Source organism: Piliocolobus tephrosceles, chromosome 13 (assembly GCF_002776525.5).
Source record: "Piliocolobus tephrosceles isolate RC106 chromosome 13, ASM277652v3, whole genome shotgun sequence".
Lineage (NCBI taxonomy): Eukaryota > Metazoa > Chordata > Mammalia > Primates > Cercopithecidae > Piliocolobus > Piliocolobus tephrosceles.
In genome coordinates this window covers 109,038,238-109,062,054 of record NC_045446.1, presented here as the reverse complement: position 1 = coordinate 109,062,054, position 23,817 = coordinate 109,038,238, and the positions used below count along the sequence as shown (strand labels likewise).

The following is a 23,817-nucleotide window of genomic DNA, read 5'->3' as shown; positions in this document are numbered from 1 at the left end:
CCTGGGGAGCAAGTCCCTCCTCTGGCTGGGCAGGTTAGGGAACCCTTCACATGAGCAACAGGAAGTGACAGTGGCTGAAGCAAAGCGGTTGGCTGCCCCAGGGGGACGGGGTTCATTTTAACCCCTGACTCACCCAGCATGGGTCCCTTGAGGAGTGGACCAAGCTGCAGCCAGGGTAGGAGGCTAGGGACTTGCTCATAACCAGGCCAGGGACCCAAGGCTCTGAGCTGGGGTAGATGCTGGTGCCAGGGAACACACAGGGGCTTGGCACAGTGGGTGAAATGGAGGCTTCCTGGGCCATCTCGCGGCCGATCAGTATTGTTCTAGGGCTCGAGTTGCACCTGGCTTCGCTTTCATTCGCCTGCAGTGGAAAATCCAGAGGGCTGCTCCTGCCGGAGTCTGTACACCCCATGTTGTACCTAGAGGAGAGGGAAGGAGACCAGGGCTCTCCCATGGGGAGGGGACACCAGGAGAGTACTTGTGCAGAGGTGGTTGGAAAAGAGAATTTAAGGATCCAGTACTGCCTGGAGGCCCATTTCTTTGCCTTGTCTTGGAAGTGTAGAGATGCCGGATGGCGGACGCCTGGATCCTGTGGCGGTCCTTCCCTCAAACCCCACCCACGGGTCCCAGTCCTGACCCGTCCCATGCAGAGCCAGGGAAGAGTGAAGCAGGGGTCTGGGCTTCAGGCCAGCTGTAGCAGACAGAGCATAGAGCACGGGTCCAGCCCAGCTCTGCCACTGCTCCCAGTGTGACTTTGGGAAATCCACATCACTCCCAGCATCGTCAATGTCCTCATCTGCAAATGGATATTATAACAGCACCTACCGCTTAAAGGAGTCGGGAGGGTTCAGTGAGTTAATACACTGTGTCCCAAGCCTTAGTGCAGTTTTAAGCTTTAATAACTTCAGAAATACAAATGCTAAAAACTTCATTTGAAAGTTTCCATATTTTGTAATCCCAGCACTTTGGGAGGCCGAGACGGGCAGATCCCGAGGTCAGGAGATAGAAATCATCCTGGCTAACACGGTGAAACCCCGTCTCTACTAAAAAATACGAAAAAGTAGCCGGGCGAGGTGGCGGGTGCCTGTAGCCCCAGCTACTCGGGAGGCTGAGGCAGAAGAATGGCGTAAGCCCGGGAGGCGGAGCTTGCAGTGAGCCGAGATCACGCCACTGCACTCCAGGCTGGGTGACAGAGCAAGACTCCGTCTCAAAAAAAAAAAAGAAAGTTTCCATATTTAAATTTCTTATATATTTATTTTCTAATTGTGAATGTTTTTTTAATTTTACTTTATATAATTTAATCTGTCCAAAGAGATGTGTAAGTTGGAGACATTTATGTCTGAAAGAACTCCAGCTTAAACCCGCACTAAGACTTTTTGGGGTGCTCTGTGTATGAAGCACACCTAGAAGAATGCGTTACATGGCGAAGGCCGATGAGAGCTGATGTGAGGCTGCAGAGAAGATGGACTCAGAAGCTGCATGTGAAGTACTCAACATGCCTGGGGCCTGGTTCAGAGGTGACCAGCACCAGCTGGCTGGGGTGACAGCTGCTTGGCTCACATGTCCTGACAGGAAGCCCTGTGCCTCTGTGCAGAGGAAGGCTGCTGCACCTCCCAGGAGAGGGAAACTGAGCAAAACAACAGGAATCTCTGACAGAGAAGGAAGGGTCCAGACACCTCAGCGAAGACGGCCAGGAGGAGGAGCTGGGCAGGGGACTGCCCCCGTTGTCCAAGGTGGCGGACACCTGGGGAGGCGCTGCCTGGAGCTGCGTGCCTGTACTTGCCAGCTCTGGGTAAACAGTGAAAGAAGCTGGGCAGCAGGGGCCCCGCACTGGGCAGGGAGGGGTATGGGGGATCCCAGCCAATCGGCTTGCCTCCCACTGTCCCATGAAAGGGCCATTCAGTTCAGGCTGTTCCTGTGGCAACAGGGAGACTCGCAGCCATGTGAGTGCCCGTCCTGTCCCTGTCTTGCGCGGCGAGACTCCGGCCAGGGCCCCAGCCCGCTCTCCTGCCCATAGTGCGTTCTGTGGCCTCCAGGGACAGCTGTGCAGGTAATGCCAAGGGGCACCAACCCAGGCTGTGCCTTCACCTGGAAGGTGCTAGGACCTTTGAGAGTGAAACTGGGGGTTGCGGGAAGGGAGATACATGTGGAAGGCCCCCACCCCAATAGGAACCCTCTCCCCAGACATGGGAACTATAGCTAGATGTCAGAGCCGAGAGGCAGCTCCCATGGAGTATTAGCGATGGCATGACTCTTAGGGCTGCTGGGAGGAGGGGGAGGGGTCTGGCAATCACCTGCCAGATGGGAAGGAGAGTGGGGATTTGGGAGCCTTCCTGGGAATCTGTGGGCCAGAGGTGTGGCCCCACCTCCAGCTCCAAAGCCTTTCAGAGCTGTCTGTCCCTGTCCTCTAGACCTTGTTTGGCCCCAGCACTTCTGCGTCATCAGCAGGGCCAAGGGATGTCACGGGCTTGGGGCGCTGCCCGTAGAATACCAATTCCCTGAGAGCCTTAGTGTGGAGGAGGGGGAGGGAGAGCTGTGGGGAGGAGCCATGAGCTCATACCCTTGTTGTGGGGGTTATATCTGATTGGCTGCCTGGTGTCCCAGAGCCCAGCTCCTGCGACCTGGAATCTCTTTCACTTTGCATTATTGATGGAGTTCTCCAAAGCGAAACAGAGCAGGACTGGGCCTCCCACCCCCACCCTGTGCCTCTGTCTGTCTCTCCCGCTATGGCTTCCCTCTAACCCTGTGTGATACCATCCCCCAGTTACCTTCCCCTAGAAAGGGGTGAAAGTTGTGCTGGGCACAGTGGGCAAAGAAGTATACATGGAGGGCCAGGGCCCCCTGGGCCAGGTGGCAAAAGGACAATAAGATGGACCAGGCCTTTCTGATGTCAGCCTGGACTGAAAACTGCTGGAGTTCTCAGGCAGGGTCAAGGAATGCTGTTCTGGGTCCTATATGGAAGCTACCTGCTCATCTCTCACCCCTGTACCTACCCCAAAGCCTTGTGTGGACTGGGATTCTAGAGCTTTCTGCCAAGCCCTTGCATTTGGGGTTTGGCACCATCTCCTCTCTACCCTGATGGGCTGGGTTGCCCAGCCAGTGTCTGCTGAGTGGCCAGATGTCTGCCCCCTGCCTGCTTCTCTCGCTGGGGGCTGCATGGGGAGGCCTGGTGTCCCAAGCTGAGGCCAGAGGCTGGCCAGGCTGGGAGAGAGCCAGCCCTGATATTATCATAGACCTGCAGAGGGCAGAGCCAGGCTGCCTCGAAGTAGCTGGGGGAGGAGATGGTAACCACAGTCATTGTGGAGCCCTTCACGTGTTGTTATCTCATTTATTCCTCACAACAGCCCTGTGAGGTAGGAATTATGAGGATGGTGGTTTTACTCATTTACAGATGAGGAAGTTGGGGCTCAGAGAGGTTACATGATTGGTGCAAAATCACCCAGCTAGTCTATCACAGGGCAAGTCCCACCACTCTGAGAGTCCTGGATGGCTCTGCTTCCATCCCCCTAGAGAGCCCCCCAAGAGCCCCTGATGCCCTCGAGGAAAGGCTTCTGACCCTACTTGCTCCTCTGCCACTCCAGCTCCATTGGATACAGGTTGCACCTTTACGGCAATGGAAGGCCTCTGGGGGTCCCCAACTGACCCTAAATCTGATGAGGGGGTGGTAACTCAAGGTTAAGTGCAAAGAACACTGGCCAGGATTTCAAAGACCTGGATTCCAGTCCTGGCTCTGCTGGTGTGTGGCTGGGGAGAAATAAGCACCACTTTTCCCATCTGTACAACAGATAGATTAAAATTCATGATCCTCAGGGCTTTCAAAGCTCCACATTCAGCAGTTTCTGTGTTCCTTCACTAGACCCTCCCCAGCTGCTGGACTGCAACAGGGAAGGACTGGGAATGCCACGTGCAGTGCAAGATTTGGGACTGTAGGGGGCACCCTTTGCACAAACATCACCAGGACCAATTTGGGATCCGGATCCATGTTGGTAGAGGAACCCTGTGTTGGTAGAGGAACTCTTGGGAGGCCCAGGGCCCTAACTCGTGAAGCTTAGCTCAGTGACATGAGTGGGTTCGACTTCACGAGTGTCCCTCACTGTGGGACCAGCAGCAGATGCTGGTGTCTGGGGAAAGGGTCTGGAGACCACGTTCTGGCCCCTCGCTGCTGCATGCTCACTCACGGCCTCCCCTGCCCACCCACACCCCATTACTTCCTCTCCTGAGCCTCCTTGGCCTCACAGGGGATCTGATCAAATGATCTTCAGGTCATTCCAGCACAGTCTAGGTTTCCAAAAAGACACCTGCTCATCACATAAGTCAGAAGGGACAGAAGTGGTCTTAACTCCTGAAATATCCAGCATTCTCAACCCAGGGGTCTGTGGCATCTCCCCAGCTCAAGAGTTTCTGCAGTTGCTGAGGCAATGGGATTTGAGCTGGAAGACTGCACGGCTTGGTGGGCTGTGGAGGTCGGGTAGCCCCTGCTTGCGTGTTTGAGTCTTTGAATGGCTGGGATGTGCTGACTCTGTGTGGCATATAAAAGCCACCTCATCCCTTGCACTCTCACTGAGGCGTGAACATACAGGTGCAAGCAAGCCTGTGTGCACACTTGTGTGCATGTGTGTTTCTCAGCAGCCAGCCTGCCTCTTGTGGAAATGGACTGGGAGCTCTGAGGTTCTGGCCCAGCTAGGGATGGGGAGCGGGTCTGTGGGAGCCCAACACCTGGCAGGGCCCTCTGACAACTACTCTCCTTGTCTTTCAGCCCATGAGGCTCCCAGTCCCCACTGAGTGCGACCCTGAAGGATGTCCCAGCTCTCCTCCACCCTGAAGCGCTACACAGAATCAGCCCGCTACACAGATGCCCACTATTCCAAGTCGGGCTATGGTGCCTACACCCCCTCCTCCTACGGGGCCAACCTGGCTGCCTCCTTACTGGAGAAGGAGAAACTTGGTTTCAAGCCAGTCCCTGCCAGCAGCTTCCTCACCCGTCCCCGTACCTATGGCCCCTCCTCCATCCTGGACTATGACCGGAGCCGCCCCCTGCTGAGACCCGACATCACTGGGGGAGGTAAGCGGGCAGAGAGCCAGACCCGGGGTACTGAGCGGCCTTCAGGCAGTGGCCTCAGTGGGGGCAGTGGATTCCCTTATGGAGTGAGCAACAACTGCCTCAGCTACCTGCCCATGAATGCCTATGACCAGGGGGTGACCCTAACCCAGAAGTCGGACAGCCAATCAGACCTGGCCCGGGATTTCTCCAGCCTCCGGACCTCAGATAACTACCGGATAGATGCCGGGAACCTGGGTCGCAGCCCCATGCTGGCCCGGACGCGCAAGGAGCTCTGCACCCTGCAGGGGCTCTACCAGGCAGCCAGCCGCCCTGAGTACCTGGTGGACTACCTGGAGAACTATGGTCGCAAGGGCAGTGCATCTCAGGTGCCCTCCCAGACCCCTCCTTCACGAGTCCCTGAAATCCTCAGCCCAACCTTCCGACCCATTGGCCGCTACACGCTGTGGGAGAAGGGAAAGGGTCAGGCCCCTGGGCCCAGCTGCTCCAGCTCCCCGGGGAGAGACAGCATGGTAAGTTTACCCATGGGGACCAGGGATGGGCTGGGGAGGCAGCCACTGTTGGAGAACAGCCAGGCTAAGGGCTTGACTCCCAACCTGACTGATGATTGACAGCAGCTGGTGGCTGCTCCTGGTGGAGACAAACAAGAGAGGTCATCCCGGCACGTCTGGTGCCCCTGGGGCTCTGTGCCGAGGAGAGGGGCTTTCCCACTCTGCCTAGAAAGCCCACTCAGGGCCTGTGCACTCGAGGATAGTCCAGTAGTGTTCTCAGGAATGCTCTGCTACCCCCAGTGAACCACTCTTCTCACCTTCTCCTTTTCCATCTGAGATGCCAGTGTCTCCTGCAGGCCCTGCCCCGACCTGGGCTGGATGCGGGGACCCCAGACCACTAGTGCACCCAGTGGCAGGAGGGCGTCCTTGCTGTGGTTACATCTCCCCTATTGTGCAGGTTTCATTCCCTAGCCCCGAGGCCTGGCTTTACATTTGGACATAAGACATCAGGGGAAGAGGGACTGTCCTCTGAGTGACACTGGCATGCTCAGGACTAGGGTATCGGACAGCAAGGCTTATCATCTGGCTTTGGAGAAAGTAGTGGAGAAATGTTTATCTAGGGCCTGAGACAATCCAATACCTCTATTCCAGCCCTGTCTCAGCTGGAATGAGGGAAGAGGCTCTGCTGGAGACTGACCAAGGGCTGGCATGGCCTCGCTCGCAACTAATCTGAATGCGCCTCTCTTGGGGCACTGACGACATCTGCCTTTCTGTAGTTATTAGTGTGCCCATTAGGTGGCAAGCTCTCAGAGGAGGAAAAAGAAATCCTATCTCTAGATCCCCTGCCGCGTGCCTCCCACAACGGGAGCTGACCTGCTGATTGCATGGATGAATGGATGGATGGATGGATGGATGGGTGGGTGGTGGGATAGGTGGGTGGGTGGATACATGGGTAGTGGCAGGTGGACAGATGGACAGGCAAGCATATGGACAGAAGGGCTGGGTGCTGTGTCTCCTCCATTACCTTACATACCCCTCCCTACTGCTAGGACAAGTACATTTTGAAAACAACAGCCTGCCACAGCAAGAAATGCTGCTTGGAGGGCTGATCCAGACAAATGCAGCAGGGGTTCAGGACTAGGGGCAGGACCCTGAAGCTTGCATAAGTAAACATCTTGAGAGGGCAACTTTGATAATATTACTTAGGGAGTCTTGGCTTTGCTGTGCCATCTGTGAAGTGGCACAGGAGATAGAAATGCTGGTGCCTCCCAGAACATTCAGAACCTGACAAGGCAGGACTGGATCCACTGTAGAAAGGAGTGGAGAAGAGACATGTGTCACAACAGAGCTGGCCTGGGGGGAAAGTATCAGCTCTCAGGGGGCCATGTGCTGGGCTTGTGGTGGAGCAGGATTCATTTGAACTCAGCTGGTGCTGTTCATCCCCAGGGCAATTAGAATATGGCTCTCCTCAGAGTGGTTTGGGTCCTAGAAGCCTCTGCAGGGCTCCCTCCCCTTGCTCAGAAGAGAAGGGTTGTTTCATGGTCAGCAGTGCTCCTTAAAGTGGGGTCTGCAGACTGCCTGTGTCAGAGTCACTGCAGGGCTTAACGATTCATGATTCACCCAAACCCACTGACACAAACTCTCTCAGGATGGGGCCTGGGAAGCTGCTCTTTCCACAAGCTCTTTGGGTGATCTCTAGGCCTGCTGAGATGGAAAACCTCACCACAGACTAAACTACAGACCCACCCTCAGCCCCAAGCATGAGAGCAGCCAGTATTCCCCTTTACTGGGAGTCAGATTCCACTGGGAATCTGCCTCCTCCCCACACAGGCATGGCCCAACCTTCCTGGGAGTCTGCTGCCCTCCACCTCTCCAGAAGGGACAACCCTGGCTCCTCCCCACGGCTCCAGGGCCAAGGTGAAGGGAATTTTGAGAGAGGATCTCCAAGAAGTGGCAGATTGCCCTGGGACAAACTCAGCCACCCTCATCCAGAAGCAACTCATAAGGCGCTTTAGCCGGGAATGCCCTGCAGTTGAGCTAGTGTTTCATTCTGAGCTCATGCCCCAGAAGATACTGCCAACCAGCAGAGGCCTCTCCAGGGTCAATGGTACAAGACCTTTATTTAACCTCACCCCGCTCTCTCCACCCCTCTTATCCTCATTTCCTGGAGCAGAGTGCATCTTGCTGAGGTGGGAACAACCCTGCTTGTGGGGCCTGGACCACTTCTTTCTAAAACTGGGTCCAGTTTCTTTCTAGATCTCCATCTGGGGATCTTGCCTTCTGAGGCACTCATTTGTGGTGCTCAGTTTACTAGCAGTGTGACCTCAGATAGGTCCCTTAACTTCTGAAACTGTGTCCTCCTCTATAAAATGAGTGATCATAGTTCCCACTTCATAGATTACTTGAGGAATGAAAACATAATGTATGTGAAAGGGCCTGGCATGTTGCCTTATAAATGTTAGTCCTCCTTGTACCCTTCCGGTGCTTTGGGAGGCAAGAGATGTGTGCGAGCAACAGTCCCTGCCCTCAGTGCCTTCACAATTCACTTAGGGAAATAAGTTTGTTTTGTTTTTTTGGAGATGGAGTCTCACTCTGTCACACCCAGGCTGGACTGCAGTGGTGTGATCTCGGCTCACTGCAACCTCCACCTCCTGGGTTCAAGTGATTCTCCTGTCTGAGCCTCCCAAGTAGCTAGGACTAGCGGCATGCACCACCACACCAGGCTAATTTTGTATTTTTAGTGAGACGGGGTTTCACCATGTTGGCCAGGCTGGTGTTGAACTCCTGACCTCAGGTGACCCACCTGCCTTGGCCTTCCAAAGCGCTGAGATTACAGGTGTGAGCCACCACACCTGGCTGAGAAATAAGTTATTAAATAGGTACAATGGGAGGGCAGCCCTGGGTGTTCTTGAGTGTCACAGGTGGAGGGAAATGGAGAGGTCATCTGAGGCTGGGACAGGCTGCTCGTGACCAGTGGAAGGAACAGTTGGCTGCTCTAACCTTGGACACCTATCAGCTGGGCTGTATTTCCTAGACTATAAAAAGGAACAATCACGCCTGTCCTGCCCACCTCACAAGCATGCCGTGAGGCTCAAAGCAAATAATGAAGGTGCAGGAATGTGAAATCAATAAAATGCTGCGGAAGAGGTCATTTAAACTTACGAGGGGAAAAGAGATCATAGAAAGGGGGCATTTGGCAGCTGACTAGAGTAGGAAGCCCCCCGCCCTGTACCAACCCGGTGGGAGAAAGAGAGGTAAAAAAGTGCATCCTGTGTCCCAGGGGGTTCTCAAGGTAGCTGACCGGAGCTACAGCTGGCATTCATTAAGGGAGGTCAACAGCAGGCTGTGACCAGGGAGAACAGTTCTAGCCAGACTTCTTTCCCTCATTAACAGTAACATTCAAAACGAACCTTTGAATATCACAGACTCAGCTGAGCATGAGTACAGAGCTGGCGGGGGCGGGGGGCAGGGAGCACCACATAAATTCAGAATTATTCCCTCCCCATGCTTGTGTAAGCACCAACAAAATGCCAGGCCAGGGGGGTGCAGCTCAGCACTTGTATAACCAGGGCCTCTCCTGAGACTCCACCTTCTGCTTAAAATGCAGAGAGGAGGAACAGTGATGGTGGAAAAAAAGCATTCACTACCCCCAGTGGGGACTCCAAGTCAGTCCAGGTGGCTCAGCCCTGCAGAGAGCCAGGTGCCCCAGTCCCAACCCTGTCATCTCCCCACTCTGCCCCACCTCTCCTGTTCCCGGGGCCTATGGAGGACAAGCTGTTCCCACTGAGCCCTGCCAGGGCTGCGCTTTAACCCCTACAATCCTTCCTAATCCCCCTCTGCTCCACCCCTCCAGCTGCTCCTCCCTAGTCCTGGCATTCTGCCCACTGGCCTCTGCCCAGCCCTTGCCCCGCCCTGTCCAGGCCACCCTCTCCTCTCCCCAAGAAGAGCCAGGGGTTGGCCCAGGGCCCTCCAGAGCACAGTCAGCAAGCTGGGCACCTGCAACTTGGACGCAGAGCCAGGGCCGAGGCTCAGAGTCTGGCCCAGCCTATTCTCACCCACCCAGTCTCTTCGACACCCCTGCCCTCTGCTCCAGGACCTGTTTCTAGGAGCAAAAGGTCTGGGAAACTGAATACCTGGGTCCTATTTGCCACTGGGGCTGCTGACTCATCTTCAGAAGCCTTGGGTTCCAGCTGTTCAGTGACAGAGAGATTATATAAGCTGAGGTCATGTGATTTTTTCCCTCGGGTGGGACTTTGGACTTGAATGCTGCCCTGCAGTGAGCGGAGGTTACTCCAAAGAGAACAAGTTGCGGATGGCAGGGGCTGTCCTGGCCAGCTCCTAGGTGAGAAGTACAACTCGCCTCTCGTTCCTCGTGTTCTTGCTCCGTTCATGCAGCCATACTGGCCTGCATCCCTGCTGCCTTGTCTGTCCAGCTTGGCAGCCTGAGATCCTGGGGTCTGTCCTCACCTACTCCCACCCCAGGTTCACTCAGCCACCCTGAGGAGGTTGAACTTCCTGAAGTCATGAATCTGTGTTGGCAGCATGAGAAGGTCACTAAAGGACCTTAAGCCAGAGGGACCCCTTGACCAGGAGCTGTACTAGCTGCTGCAAAGGAAAGGGCAGTGGGTTTGTGGTTTGTGACTAGAATCAGCAAGTCACTGATGTCACCATCCCTTGCAGACCGGCTGTGGGCTGTATCCTGGCTGTTAGCCTTGGTGCTGCCTTATCCAGGCTCAATTTCTCAATCGGTGCCCAGCACCATCCTCCCACCTCCTCCTCCACCCCCACTCCAGGATGTCTTCATGAGTTAATGTGGTGCTGGGGTGGGGCTCAGCAATGCAGAAGTTAATCCAAGCCTGGCAAAATGTTCCTTGCCCCTGGGGGAGCCGCTCCACTGACCACCGGCTGCAGAAATGAACATCATGTTCAGAGCCCAAAGCTGCACACGTGGCCCCTTGTACCTTCTCACCTCAATATATACATAAAACTAGTACCCCAGACAGAGACATATGCAAAAGAAGGAGGTGTGTGGGCCTCTGGAATCCAGCTGGTTCAGGCCAGACTGCCTGGCCTCAAAGGAGTGCAGAGCTTTTGGCCTCTTGGGGTCCATGTCACGCAGGGAAGCAGACCTTCCTACAGAGAGTGGGGAGGATGGGCTGACCCTTTCTCCCCAAGGTGCACTGTGGAGCAAAAGCCCAACCCCTAACAAGGACTCAGAGCCCCTACCTTTTCATCCATCAATCAATCAGGCCACCGGTCTGTCCATTTGCTGTGGTAATCGCAGGCACATGCTGGGAGCCAGGCTTTGAGACATCTGCCTTAGCCCCAGCAGTGTCCCCAAACCCTGGCCCAAGCTGCCCACGCAGATCTGAGAGAAGCAGGATACTCTCAGTCCCTGCCCTCGTAGAGGTAGCCCTGACTTTCATTTATATCACTCCATCTCATGCCAGGAAAGACTTAAGGTGAAAACAATGACTTATCCTACAGGGGAAGCAGGCCAAGCCCAGGTTCTGAGGAACAGCAGTCAGGATGCAGGAATGAGCCCAGCTCAGATTAGCTTAGTGTATTTGAAGCACAGAGAGTCACTGAGCCAGAGCCGGATTCAGATGCCAGAAGCCTCTATCCTTTGTATCCATCCCACTCCAAGAATGGCAGACCTGGCTGGCTGAGAGATGAGCCAAGGTCCTTTGTGGCCGTGTCCTGCAGCAGTCAGACCTGCTTGACTAGACTGGACCCTGTGTGAATTCTTTCCTCCCACCCCAGACTTCCCAAAGTGCTCCCACACTAAAGCTTTCGCCTCTGGCCCTCCCTGCTCCTAGCAACCCCTCTAACCTCCTAAATCCCAGGGAAGAGGGAGAGCAAGCTAGCAGAACACCCAGACGTCCTGGGTGGGAGTGCTTACATCACTGTGTCTAAGTCGTGGGGAAACAGGCCAAATGCTATAGTGGGTGAGCACCTCTTGGGCAGGTCCCCCCAAGCCCAGCAGCACATGTGTTCAACATGCAAAACCAGACTCACACCCCACCCTCTGAGGCTTAGTGGGAATCCCAGGATTCCCAGCAGAGCCTGGTCTGGCCCTCTTTAGAGACAAGATCAACACTGTTTATTAAGAACCCACTAAGAGAACCCATAACCCTGCCCTTGAGGAGGTTTCGGTGTGCTGGCACAACCATGACAAGCCACACACAATCTAAGACCATTTATAGGACTCTTTGACACACTTACAAAACAAAGATAAACATATTAAGATAAATTAACACCATGCAAACTGAATGCGCATAGACTGAGGATATGCGGTAATGGAGAGTTTAGAGCTGGGTGGAGTTAATTAGGGAAGTCTTTTGGAAGATGCAAATTTTAGGCAGAATTTACAAGTAGGTAATTGGAAGAGAGCAGGAAGTATATCTCAGAATTTCCTGTTAAAAGCGTGGGTTTTGCTGTAAGACAAAGCCCTACATTGTCATTTATTAACTTTGCAGTCCTGGAAAATCATTTGACCTCTCTAGGCTTAAGGTCCTTCACCTATAAAACAGAGGTAATAGGCCGGGCGCGGTGACTCACGCCTGTAATCCTGGCACTTTGGGAGGCTGAGGTGGGCGGATCACTTGAGGTCAGGAGTTCATGACCAGCTTGGCCAACATGGTGAAACCCCATCTCTACTAAAAATACAAAAATTAGCCGGGCATGGTGGTGCGCACTTGTAATCCCAGCTACTCCGGAAGCTGAGGCAGGAGAATTGTTTGAACCCGGGAGGCGGAGATTACAGTGAGCCAAGATCGTGCCACTGCACTCCAGCCTGGGCGACAGAGCGAGACTCTGTCTCAAAAACTAAAATAAAATAAAATAAAAAATAAATAAAATAGAGGTAATAGTTACTACAGCATGATGTTATTATAGAAATTAACTGGGATAATATATATAAAACCCTTAACCCGGTTCCTGGGATCTAATAAGTACTTAATGAGTGGCAGTTTTGGTTTTTCAGCAGAGGATAAGCACAGGCTGGTCGACAGCAGTGGTCAAAGACTGAGGGTGGTGGGCCTGTGGACAGACAGCCTTGGAGAAAGGCTACCTGAGGCTTCGGGACTGGATGCAAGGGCAGGTGCTCTAGTTGTGATCAGATGATCAGATGCAAACATTGCTTCAGATGGTGTAGGGCTGGCTTGAAAGCATTTGGCTGGAAAGGAGGCTTGGAGAAAGGCTGCTGCAGTTTGTCCAGGACCCAGGTTCAGTCAGAGTCTGGGTGAGGACAGTGACTGTAGAGATCACCCGTCCTCACATGCCCGCTCTCACTGATCACAAGCAGACTGCCTGTGGTTCCTGTCCCCTGCCCCCTCCTCCCACCACACTGCTGGCACACAGGGGAGGGGCCAACTGTCCCCACCCCTCTCTCATTGGCATGAAATTGCTGCTTTGCGGGTGGCCTAGGGTACCGCCATACGTGTGTCCTGGACACAGTCCCCATGTAGCTGTGGTCATGTGTGCGTGTACATGTGGGGATGAGCACACCAGAAGGAACAGAAGGAGCCCACAGATGAGTAACAGCATACACTGCTGCCTCTTGGAGTATTTTTAAATGCTAAAAATACTGGCTAAAAATAGCCAGCAAGCTCCAAACAAGACACTTTCTCTAGGCAGATTCGTGAGCTTCCCTGTTAGGTGGAGGGGTGGAGCATCAGAAATGAAACCTAAAGACCCCGATCTTCAAGCATGGCTGTGCTTAGGGTCAGAGTAGAACACTCGCCCCCATGCCAGCTGAGCGCCTATTTCCCCACTATTTATTACTTTCTCCCCAGCTCCCCAAAACAAGTCAAATTTGAGAGTGGGAGAGCTGGAGTTGGGTAATTGGTTAGAAGAGACCAGAAAAGCTTCTTTTCAGAAGCCAAGTGAGAAGGTGACCTATTGGGCCTTATAAAATATGCGCACTGCCTCTCTTGAAACAGGCCAGACAGGACTGTTACAAGGAGGGCAGCTCAGCCCCTAGGCCGTGAAGGCCTATCTTCTTAACCTGGGCCCACTGACCTCCACAGACTGCATGAATTTGGGGCTTCACCAGGGCCTGAGCACCCCCAGAACGCTAGACAAAAGTTTGTGCATATGCGTATTTCGTCCTGAAGAGAGAAGAGCTTTCATCACCTTCTCAAAATGGTTTGCAGTCCCCCAGGAGTTAGGAAGTGTAATGCTGCCTTGGGGGAAGTTCACCCGGTTGACACTGGGTCTTGGGGAGATGTCCTCTACGGGCCCCAAAGATCACTTATCCTGAGCTAAGCCTCGACCCCGAGGCCGGCCAGGGCCTCTGGGCTCCGGTCCTGCCTCCCCCGCGGGCCTGCCTCGCCGGGGGTCAGCGGGCTGGGGGCGCCGCGGAGCGCGGGGAAGGCCCGGCGGGGGAGGACCGACCTTGCTGCCTCGTTTGGGTCCGCGTGCGAGCGCCGGGGACGGGACGGAGGCGTTGTGGGGCGGGGCTGCGGGCCTAGCCCCGCCCCAGCGCTGACGTCGCGGAGCCCGAGGCGCCGGCTAGCCAGCCAGTCGGCCGGAGAGCTAGAGCAGGGACCCGGGCGGTTGGCGGCGCACGCCGGGGAGGTTGAGGCGGAAGAGCGCACGTTCGGGCCCCGCGGTAACGGTTACCTCCGGGCGTCGCGGACAGTGTCCTGTGGCCGTCCCGCCGGCTTCGGCGTCCGGACTGTGGCACCGCGCGGGGACTCCCCCCGCGCCCCCGCTGCCAACGTTAAGCGAGGGCCAAAGCCCGCCGCCCGCCCCCCAGCATGCGCACCTCGTACACCGTGACCCTGCCCGAGGAGCCCCCCGCCGCCCCCTTTCCCGCCCTCGCCAAGGAGCTGCGGCCGCGCTCCCCTCTCTCCCCGTCCCTGCTGCTCTCCACCTTCGTGGGGCTCCTGCTCAACAAAGCCAAGGTACGCGGGCCCTTTTCCGAGACCCCCGCGCCGAGAGCCTGGGGTTCCGCCTTCTCCCTGGCCCCTGCCCGCCACGCGCCCCTAGGTGAAGGGACGGATTCTTCCCAGCCCCCACCCCTCCTTTCCCAGGGTCTCCTGGCAAGGAATGCCCCCTCCCCAGGTGATCGCACGCTTACTCGCGGTCCCCTCCCCTGGTGGATGTCCGAGGAGGCCCCCTTTCCCCCTCCCTCTCGGTGACCCCGGCACCAGGTGGTGGCTTTTGGCCTCTCAATTCCTGGCACCTATCAGGACAGGTGCAGGAAAGCATAACCTTGACTGGGTCTCGGTCGGTGTGCGAGGGCAGCACGCTGGACCCTGCGGGGGTATTCCTCCGAGGCCAAACCCCGGCCAGGAAGGCTGGGCAGAAAGGAGCCGCCTCCCCCTCACTGTCCACCAAGGACTCTTTCCCAAGGGTTGGTGACGGGGGTCCTTTGACCCTGTGAAGGGCAGAGGAGGTGCAGACAGGTGACAGATGGCAACTTCCCCTTCTTTCCGTCCTCTCCATTTCTGCAGCGGGCAGCGGGTCCCTCCGAGGAAGCAGCCCCCCAGGGGAATGCCGGGGCCGAGGCTGGGCGCTGCCCGCCTGGGGAAGGGATAAGGGGCCCGAGCTTGACAGGTCTTATGTAACAGGCACCAGCTCCCATGCTGGCAGTGCGTGCCCTGCCCCGTGCCAGGGCCACACCAGGCTTCCTAGTGGCAGCCAGGACTTGGGGTGGCCCTCACCACACAGGTGAGGTAGGCGGGAAAGCCCTTGACTGGGGTCTCAAGTGTGAAGACACAAACCTTGGCCTCTCCTACCGAAGGGTGCCCAGATGCTACCTCCGCATTCACCCAGGCAGGGCTCTCCTGAGCCCCCGCTCCTCCTGTAGAAGGTGAAGGCTATTTGCTGACGGTGGAGGTGCCATCTGCTCCCTGCAACAGTGCTTGCTACTGAGTCAAAACTAGGTTTGCTGATGGCTCAGTGGAAGGAAGACTGGGTCCAAACTTTCTCAACTCTTTGCACATGTGTCCCAGCATAACACACCTGGGGTCAATTCCTTCCCTGGCTTTCACCAAAAGAGGCTGGCTGTGCAGGGTCTCCCACCTTCTGAAGTTCTAGCCCCTTTTCTCCCTGTCGACCCTGAGGTAGGATTGTTTGCCCTGTAAGAAAGGTCACTCTGGGGACATTTTGTTCCCCTCTGAAATGAAAAGTGCTGACTTTCCCTGGAGCTCCTGATTTCCTATTCTTGGCAGAAGAATATCTGGCTGGGCATAGAGCAGCCCTGCTCCCCCATCCTCTGTCGCCCCCACTCCTGTTATCCACCTGCCTTCTTCACAGAGCTCCTAGAAATTGGCATGTGGTTTTGAGCTCAGGAAATTTTAGACAAAGGCATCAACTCCCACCCTAAAACACAACAACCAAGGGTCCTAACGATGCCTTAAAGGAGCTTCTCCCATCTCCCCACTCCCCAGGCCAATAGAGGGGTTAGATCGTCAAGAATAGTAATCGTGGGTGACAACGTGTCCTTCTTGCCCCTCACTGCTGGGTGAGAATTAAGTGTCAACATCTTAAAACACCACAGGAGTGCTTCTGTAGACAGATGACTCCGTTTTCCCATTTCCCCACCCCCATTAGCGCTGAGTGACTGTTGTCTCAGCTGAGGGCCTGCTTTGGTGAACATTGACACGGTCACCAGTGGTAGAATGCTTTCCCCTGCAGCCTGTTTAGACAGATGTCATCTGAGGCACGGGGACTAAGAACTAATAAAGCACTGCCAAAAATAGACGTGAGGGTGGGTATTCTGTTGGGGGCAAGCTTTAACATTTAGTTCCGAGTGGGCAACATGGAGACTTTTGCAGCATTTCACCTATTCTGGAAAATGCTGAGAAGGTCTTTGTCCCAGGGAATTATCTCTGTTGCGGCCCTCTTGTTACTGTCAGTAAGTCAGATTCAGATGTTGTTTGGGGCCATATACTGCCAGCCCTAGCCAAGTTCTCCAAGGATGCTTATATCCCACCTGCTGCCAATTGGCTTGTCTCTCTAGCTGCAGGTTTAAACTGGGTCTCTTTTCTGGGTATATTTTTCTTCCCTACCTGTTAGGGCTAGCCCTGACAGCTGGCCAGGAAGGGATCCTCTTACTTGTGGGATCCGTAAGGCAGTTCTTGAGAAAAGCCCTCCTTCAGCCTGCTCCTCCTCCCCCACCCGCCTCCCCCCCAACCCCCCCCAGCTGACAACCTCATGGGCTTTGAGCTGCTGACAGCCTCATAGGCTGTCAGCACACGGCATGAGTAATTTTAGCTGAGTTATTTCAGGCTCCTGTTCTGATCAGGGCTGAGCTGGCCCCACGCATGCCCCAGTGTTGCTCCAGAGTTGCCTGCTCCCAGTCCCCTCCCTGAAAGAGGGGGTGGCAGACTCATCTGCAAACTGTTTCTTTAACCCTTTGAGCCTGAAGGTTTTCTGACTCCTTGGAGATATGCCCAGGATTAGCCAAGAGACCTTGACAAATAAGCTCAGAGTCCTCGATCCAGCACCTGTTCTCTCTCCAGCCCCCTCACCTGCCTCCGCTATAGGGCCAACGGCAAGAGTGGCACTTTCAGCCAGGCCCTTGCCTGTGCGGGCCCAATCTGCCATCTCCAGGATTCCCAGCCAGTGGCCAGTCAGGATGTTGAAACGTGAGCCAGGCAGGGAGGATTCTCCCAGCCTTTAATCAGCCCTTAGGAGCTGATCTCAGCTGGAAGGAATTTCACCTGTCTCTGGCAATTCAGAATGGCAGGCTTGCTTGAGTTTTTCCCAACTGAAGATCGAAACTCAAGGTGTTTTGTTGTTTAACTTTTCAAAACCTCCTCAAAGTGTCTATTATGAGAGCTACTTTATATATTGGGCTTCTAGGAGTACAAATATAGGTCATTTGAGATAGCACCTGGATTTGGGACTCGAAATTTCTTATAGTAAGGAGTCAATATGTACCAAATATGTGAATTCCCAGTCTCCACTATAGCACAGAATGGAGAATAACATAAAGATGGGGGGCAGGGAGATACATAGTCAATACATACTCAATAAAGCAAAGCCCTGAAGAATATTTTTGTTGGGTGTTGAAAATAATAGGCATTTAGGCCAGGCACGGTGGCTCACGCCTGTAATCCTGGCACTTTGGGAAGCCGAGGCGGTTGGATCACCTGAGGTCAGGAGTTCAAGATCAGCCTGGCCAATATTGCGAAACCCCATCTCTACTAAAAATACAAAAAATTAGCCAGGCGTCATGGCACGCACCTGTAGTCCCAGCTACTCAGGAGGCTGAGGCAGGAAAATCGCTTGAATCCACAAGGTGGAGGTTGCAGTGAGCTGAGATCGCACCACTGCACTCCAGCCTGGGTGACAGAGTAAGATTCTGTCTCAAAAAAAAGAAAGAAAGAAAATGACAGGCATTCCTCAATCCTCTTTCCTACAAAGTACATAGACGGGTAAAGTTGAAGAAAGAATATTACGTGTGGCCTGCTGCCTGTGACTCTAGCTGGTTAGAAAATTGAACAAGAGAGGCCAGCACAGGCCTATCATCTTTGCTTCCACCTTATCGCCATGTGTTCTTTGCTTGCAGAATTCTAAGAGTGCCCAGGGTCTGGCTGGTCTTCGAAACCTTGGGAACACGGTGAGTTCCTCCTGGCCTGCTTCTTCCCCAGGCCCACCCCCTACTATCCTGACTGGAGCCATATAACCAGAGTTCCCCCCTGGTTGTGGCTGACTCCCTACCCATTTAGCCAGTAGGCACTCGCCCTTCCCGGCTGGTGTTTCACAGAATTACTGGGCTGTGCTTTACCCATCCCCAGCAGGAAGCACTGCTAAAAGGGAGTTGCCCTTTTACCCGTCAGCCTGCTCTTCTCCTGGATCCTTCCCCTCAAGGACGCCCATCACTTCCCACACACGCATGGTCCGTCGCGTCCATGCCCTTTTGTGCACCTCTATAGTAAATAACCAATTACGTCACCTATGCCTGGAGTGGGGATTTGCCTCACTTCACCCCTTTCACTTATGAAAAAAGGAACTTGAGGCTATGAAAGGATTCATTTCTAGGTAGATGAACCAGAGAGCCTCTGGTAGTAAGTAACAGAGGTGAAGGTGGGACTCTCATCTCCCCACTGATTGCCTGGTCATCTCTTGCAGTGCTTCATGAACTCAATTCTGCAGTGCCTGAGCAACACCCGAGAGTTGAGAGATTACTGCCTCCAGAGGCTCTACATGCGGGACCTGCACCACAGCAGCAATGCACACACAGCCCTCATGGAAGGTGAGGGGCCCTCTGTCATGTGCCCCTGCCTACCCCTGGTGGATGGTCCTCCATTCCACTGGGGCTGTTCTAGGAGTTGTGTCTTAGACACTCCTATCCTGTCTTTCTTTCTCTGCTTGCTTTTTGTTGGGATTCTAGTTTCAGAGTTTCTTATAGGAAATATCTCAGCTGTCCTATACACTCTCTCCTTCCAATAGAGTTTGCAAAACTAATTCAGACCATATGGACTTCATCCCCCAATGATGTGGTGAGCCCATCTGAATTCAAGACCCAGATCCAGAGATACGCACCGCGCTTTGTTGGCTATAAGTAAGGGCCTTGCAGACATGTCCTCCAGGCTGGGTGGCAGCAGGAGCAGGTTCTTAGGACAAGAGGTGTTGCTCACCCTCCTTCCTTTGGGTTCAGTCAGCAGGACGCTCAGGAGTTCCTTCGCTTTCTTCTGGATGGGCTCCATAATGAGGTGAACCGAGTGACACTGAGGCCTAAGTCCAACCCTGAGAACCTCGATCATCTTCCGTAAGTAAGAGGAGAATGCTGTGGGGAAGCAAAACTTTTGTGAACTCGAGATTTTTACCCACCACTTTGGGGTTAATGATTTGGGAAGAATCTGCTTTACTTTTGAAGATGAAGGATCTAGATTGACAGACCCTTAAACTTAAGTTTTGAGCTTTGACTGAATTGTCTTCTCTCTCCGGTTCCCAGTGATGACGAGAAAGGCCGACAGATGTGGAGAAAATACCTAGAACGGGAAGACAGTAGGATCGGGGGTAAGCGCATGGAAGAGAAGATGCTTATTTTCACTGTTGCCTGCTCTTGCCTGAGTGGAGCATAAAAAGCCCTAAGAATCACTGTCCCGGGGAAGCCTGTTTCTGCCCAGTGTCCAACAAACCAAAGCAGAAACAGCAAGAAAGAAGATGCTGTGCAGGCCAGGCATGGTGGCTCACGCCTGTAATCCCTGCACTTTGAGAGGCTGAGGCGGGTAGATCACCTGAGGTCAGGAGTTCAAGACCAGCCTGGCCAACATGGCAAAACCCCATCTCTACTAAAAAATACAAAAATTAGCCAGCAGCCGTGGTGGGAACCTGTAATCCCAGCTACTTGGGAGGCTAAGGCAGGAGAATCACTTGAACCCAGGAGGCAGAGGTTATTGTGAGACGAGATTGCGCCACTGCACTCCGGTCTGGGGGACAGAGCGAAACTCCATCTCAGAAAAACATAAAAGATGCTGTGCAGAAGACCATGCTCTATTTCCTGTATTTCAGCATCTCATGGCCTTCTCTTCCCCAGATCTCTTTGTTGGGCAGCTAAAGAGCTCCCTGACGTGTACAGATTGTGGTTACTGTTCTACAGTCTTCGACCCCTTCTGGGACCTCTCACTGCCCATTGCTAAGGTATGCACCCCAGTTGCCCACCTTGTTGAACTCTCTCTCCCGTCTTTTCATGTTGACCTCTGGCCTTTGCTTTTTTCCCCTTCCCAGCGAGGTTATCCTGAGGTGACATTAATGGATTGCATGAGGCTCTTCACCAAAGAGGATGTGCTTGATGGAGATGAAAAGCCAGTAAGTCACCCTTCAGTAATAGCAAGAACAAATTTCCATGGGACCTACTGGGAAGAGGCTGATACCAGCAGATCCAGCTGAGGAGCAACTGGACTGGGGCCCACTGACTTCCCCCACAAGTTCTTTGTGTTTGTCTTCTCTCTCAGACATGCTGTCGCTGCCGAGGCAGAAAACGGTGTATAAAGAAGTTCTCCATCCAGAGGTTCCCAAAGATCTTGGTGCTCCGTATCCTTAAGATCCATCAGGGCTGGGACATGACTTTCAAGGGGGACTCATGACAAGGGGCCGAGCCAACAGGTGAGGGGAGCAGAGTCAGAAGAAACGGACCGGGCGGGGCGTGGTGGCTCAAGCCTGTAATCCCAGCACTTTGGGAGGCCGAGACGGGCGGATCACGAGGTCAGGAGATCGAGACCATCCTGCCTAACACGGTGAAACCCCGTCTCTACTAGAAAATACAAAAAACTAGCCGGGCAAGGTGGCGGGCGCCTGTAGTCCCAGCTACTCGGGAGGCTGAGGCGGGAGAATGGCGTAGACCTGGGAGGCGGAGCTTGCAGTGAGCTGAGATCGGGCCACTGCACTCCAGCCTGGGCGACAGAGCGAGACTCCGTCTCAAAAAAAAAAAAAGAAGAAGAAGAAACGGACCGTGTAGGCTTTCCTTTTGTTGTCTGCGCTTCTGCATTGGTTTGACTATCCTTGACTCACGTCAATGCCAGATCTGAAGCGGTTCTCAGAATCCAGGATCCGAACCAGCAAGCTCACAACATTTGTGAACTTCCCTTTAAGAGACCTGGACTTAAGAGAATTTGCCTCAGAAAACACCAGTGAGTATCTTCCAGTAGACAGGGCAGAATGAAGACGCAGGTGTGCAAGGCCGGAGGGAGGGCAGGAGGAAGGGGCGCTGCCAGCACCAGCTGCTGAGAGACCCAGGAGAGGCTAGAGGGAGGAAGTCGGGGCAGGGGGGCCTCCGGGGCTTGACAGCTGCCTCCTCCTCAGACCATGCTGTTTACAACCTGTATGCTGTGTCCAATCACTCCGGAACCACCATGGGTGGCCACTATACAGCCTACTGTCGCAGTCCAGGGACAGGCGAATGGCACACATTCAACGACTGCAGGTGAGAGCCAGGGCAGGGCTGGAGCCACCCACCTTCCCCCAGCCCCACCATCCCCCAACCCCCCACGGCTTACACCTAGAATGGATGGGAAAGTTCAGGGCCACGAAGCCGCTGCCCGTGGGGAGCCTCCCTGAAAGGCCGGCCGGCTTCGGGGGCGCCGGAAGAGGCCGGCGCGGGGTCTCCGGGTCCTGCCCCCTCTCCGGGCTGACTCCCCACTCTCTCCGCAGCGTCACTCCCATGTCCTCCAGCCAAGTGCGCACCAGCGACGCCTACCTGCTCTTCTATGAACTGGCCAGCCCGCCCTCCCGAATGTAGCGCCAGGAGCCACGTCCCTTCTCCCTTCCCCGTGGTGGCCCCGCTCCCTAAGTTTCTTAAAAAGACAAAAACAACAACACCACCACACACACACACCTGACGAGAAAAACAAACCTGAAGCTGCCGAGCAGGAATGGACGCCGCCTGGTCAGGGTCTGGAGCAAGCAGCCGGGCGTTCATGAGCTGTGGCCCGGCAGGGAAGATCGCCTGGACGTGGAGCCAGCGTCGCCCCGTGCCCTGGGCGTCTCCGTTTGCATTTGTAAACTTGTGGGCTTCCTATGTGTCAGAAACAACCGCGTCTGTGGGGAGAAGACCCTCGCTGCGCCGCTGCCCGCCGCAGTGCCCGCGCCTCCGAGGGGACAGCGCCCTCTGGAGCTTGCTGGGAGCATCGCCGCCTGGACGCCCGTGCCGCGGAGGAGCTGGCGCCCATCTCCAGCCGTACCGCTCGCCGGTCCAGAGCCCGAAAACACCCATGAGCCAAGAGCCCTCTTCACGCTGCTAACTCCAGGGGACAGACGAAAGGACATCTCTGGAAAACGCTGGTTTTGGTTTTTAAAAAGCCCAACTTTTTTTTTTTTAATTTCCATAACTAAAGTGTTCAGACTGGAGTGCTCTCCTTCAGGCCTCTTCATAGCTGGGACATTGCACTGGTCCTTTTTCTGTTTTTCCAAGTACAACTTTTCTAATGCTAGCCGTGGTGCTAGGTGGGCGTTGGCCAGGCCCCAAGCACAGCCACAGTAGACCTGGGATCTAAAACAAGTTTCTGTTTGGGGGGTTTGGGATTTTTTTTTTTTAATGTTATGAATGGAATTTAGTTGCCTCCAAGAATTGTGCCTTATAGCATTTGGGGACCAGGGGGTAACTGCCCCTCCCTGAAATATCCCTCAGCCTCTTCCCTTTTCCCCAGTGCCATGTTCAAACCCGCCCGGGAAAGGGATCCTGCCCTTAGCCCTGGCTCGTTGTGCATTGCAGTGAGGCAAAGAAGAAAGCAGGTAGGAGATTCCTTCCAACGGTGCATCAAGTTCTTCCCGCCCACGTCCTCTAACCCACCCCTGGTCTGCTCCCCAGCTGTTTGAAGGATAGCACAAGCCCCTCGTCCCTAGAGCTTCTCTCCCCTTTTATTTATTAACACCCCTTTCCCCGCCGGCCTTCCTGCCCCCGCCCCCTTCTCAGAGCCTCCTAGACAATAGGCCCTTTGGACCGAGTTTCTCAGGGATGCCCAGGCCGCCCCTCAGCCCTTCTTGGCGTTGGTCTCCAGTCCTGCCCTGGGAGCTGGAGCCTGGGTATTTGGGGCCATCTTGCCTCAGTTGTATGATTCTTTCCTGTGGGCTCAATTTTGCCCTACATAGTTGGACAAAACTCTGTGCTGTCCTAGAAAGTAAAGCTGTTCACCCACACAGCTGGGCCCGGCTTGTGCCCCGCGGAGCCTGGCACGTTCCAGGCCCCCAGGAGGAGGCATCAGAGAAAGACACCCTGAGTTTTACTGGCCTGACACCCTTCTCCAGGGAAGACCTGTGAACCTGAGCCCAAGGGCAAGTGTACACTTGTTTACTGTGTAAGCAAGAGTAGAAGAATGTCTAATGTACAGTGGAACCTTGTACAGAATAAATAATAGCTTTGAGAAATCAGTTGGCAGATGTTGGAATCTTGATTTGGGAGTGTTTGAACCTAGGAAGGGCTCCTAGTGTATTAGGGGCCATCTACTTCATTGCTTCAACCAGTTTGGAAATTCCAAGTTTCTGGAAAAAGTTACCCACTTTTTAGTTTGAACATTTAATTTTTTGAAAACTGAAACAATACATATTTTGGACACTATATTCTTCATCTGGATTCACCACTTGTTTACATACACGTTTAAATATGCAGCCATCCCCCAGTATACACAGAGAGACTGGTTCCAAGGTACACGTACCAAAATCTGCACCATACTCAAGTCCCCAGGTCACCCCAGCAGAACCTGCATATATGAAAATCAGCCTTCTATATACGTGGGTTTTGCATCTCACAAATGCAGTATTTTCTATCCTTATTTGGTTGAAAAAATCCACCCGCACAGTTCAAGCCCA

General features: G+C 54.2%; 1 protein-coding gene across 3 annotated transcripts in view; it reads left to right on the top strand.

Annotated features, from left to right (window-relative positions):
• USP2 (ubiquitin specific peptidase 2) overlaps window positions 1-23,380 on the top strand; it is a 27,693-nt gene extending 4,313 nt beyond the window's left edge. The window contains exons 2-13 of one of the 3 annotated variants that reach the window (XM_023208466.2): window positions 4,757-5,571; window positions 18,077-18,127; window positions 18,640-18,763; window positions 18,961-19,072; window positions 19,169-19,279; window positions 19,466-19,530; window positions 20,051-20,154; window positions 20,242-20,322; window positions 20,469-20,547; window positions 21,036-21,143; window positions 21,316-21,436; window positions 21,664-23,380. In XM_023208466.2, the coding sequence (XP_023064234.1) occupies window positions 4,798-5,571; window positions 18,077-18,127; window positions 18,640-18,763; window positions 18,961-19,072; window positions 19,169-19,279; window positions 19,466-19,530; window positions 20,051-20,154; window positions 20,242-20,322; window positions 20,469-20,547; window positions 21,036-21,143; window positions 21,316-21,436; window positions 21,664-21,751 (1,818 nt within the window). In that variant the 5' untranslated portion in view covers window positions 4,757-4,797 and the 3' untranslated portion in view covers window positions 21,752-23,380. Of the gene's footprint in view, window positions 1-4,756; window positions 5,572-14,074; window positions 14,460-18,076; window positions 18,128-18,639; window positions 18,764-18,960; window positions 19,073-19,168; window positions 19,280-19,465; window positions 19,531-20,050; window positions 20,155-20,241; window positions 20,323-20,468; window positions 20,548-21,035; window positions 21,144-21,315; window positions 21,437-21,663 lie in introns of those variants that run through there. The other 2 variants (XM_023208467.2, XM_023208468.2) reach the window with 2 other exon arrangements.
• The last annotated feature ends 437 nt before the right edge of the window (window positions 23,381-23,817 follow it).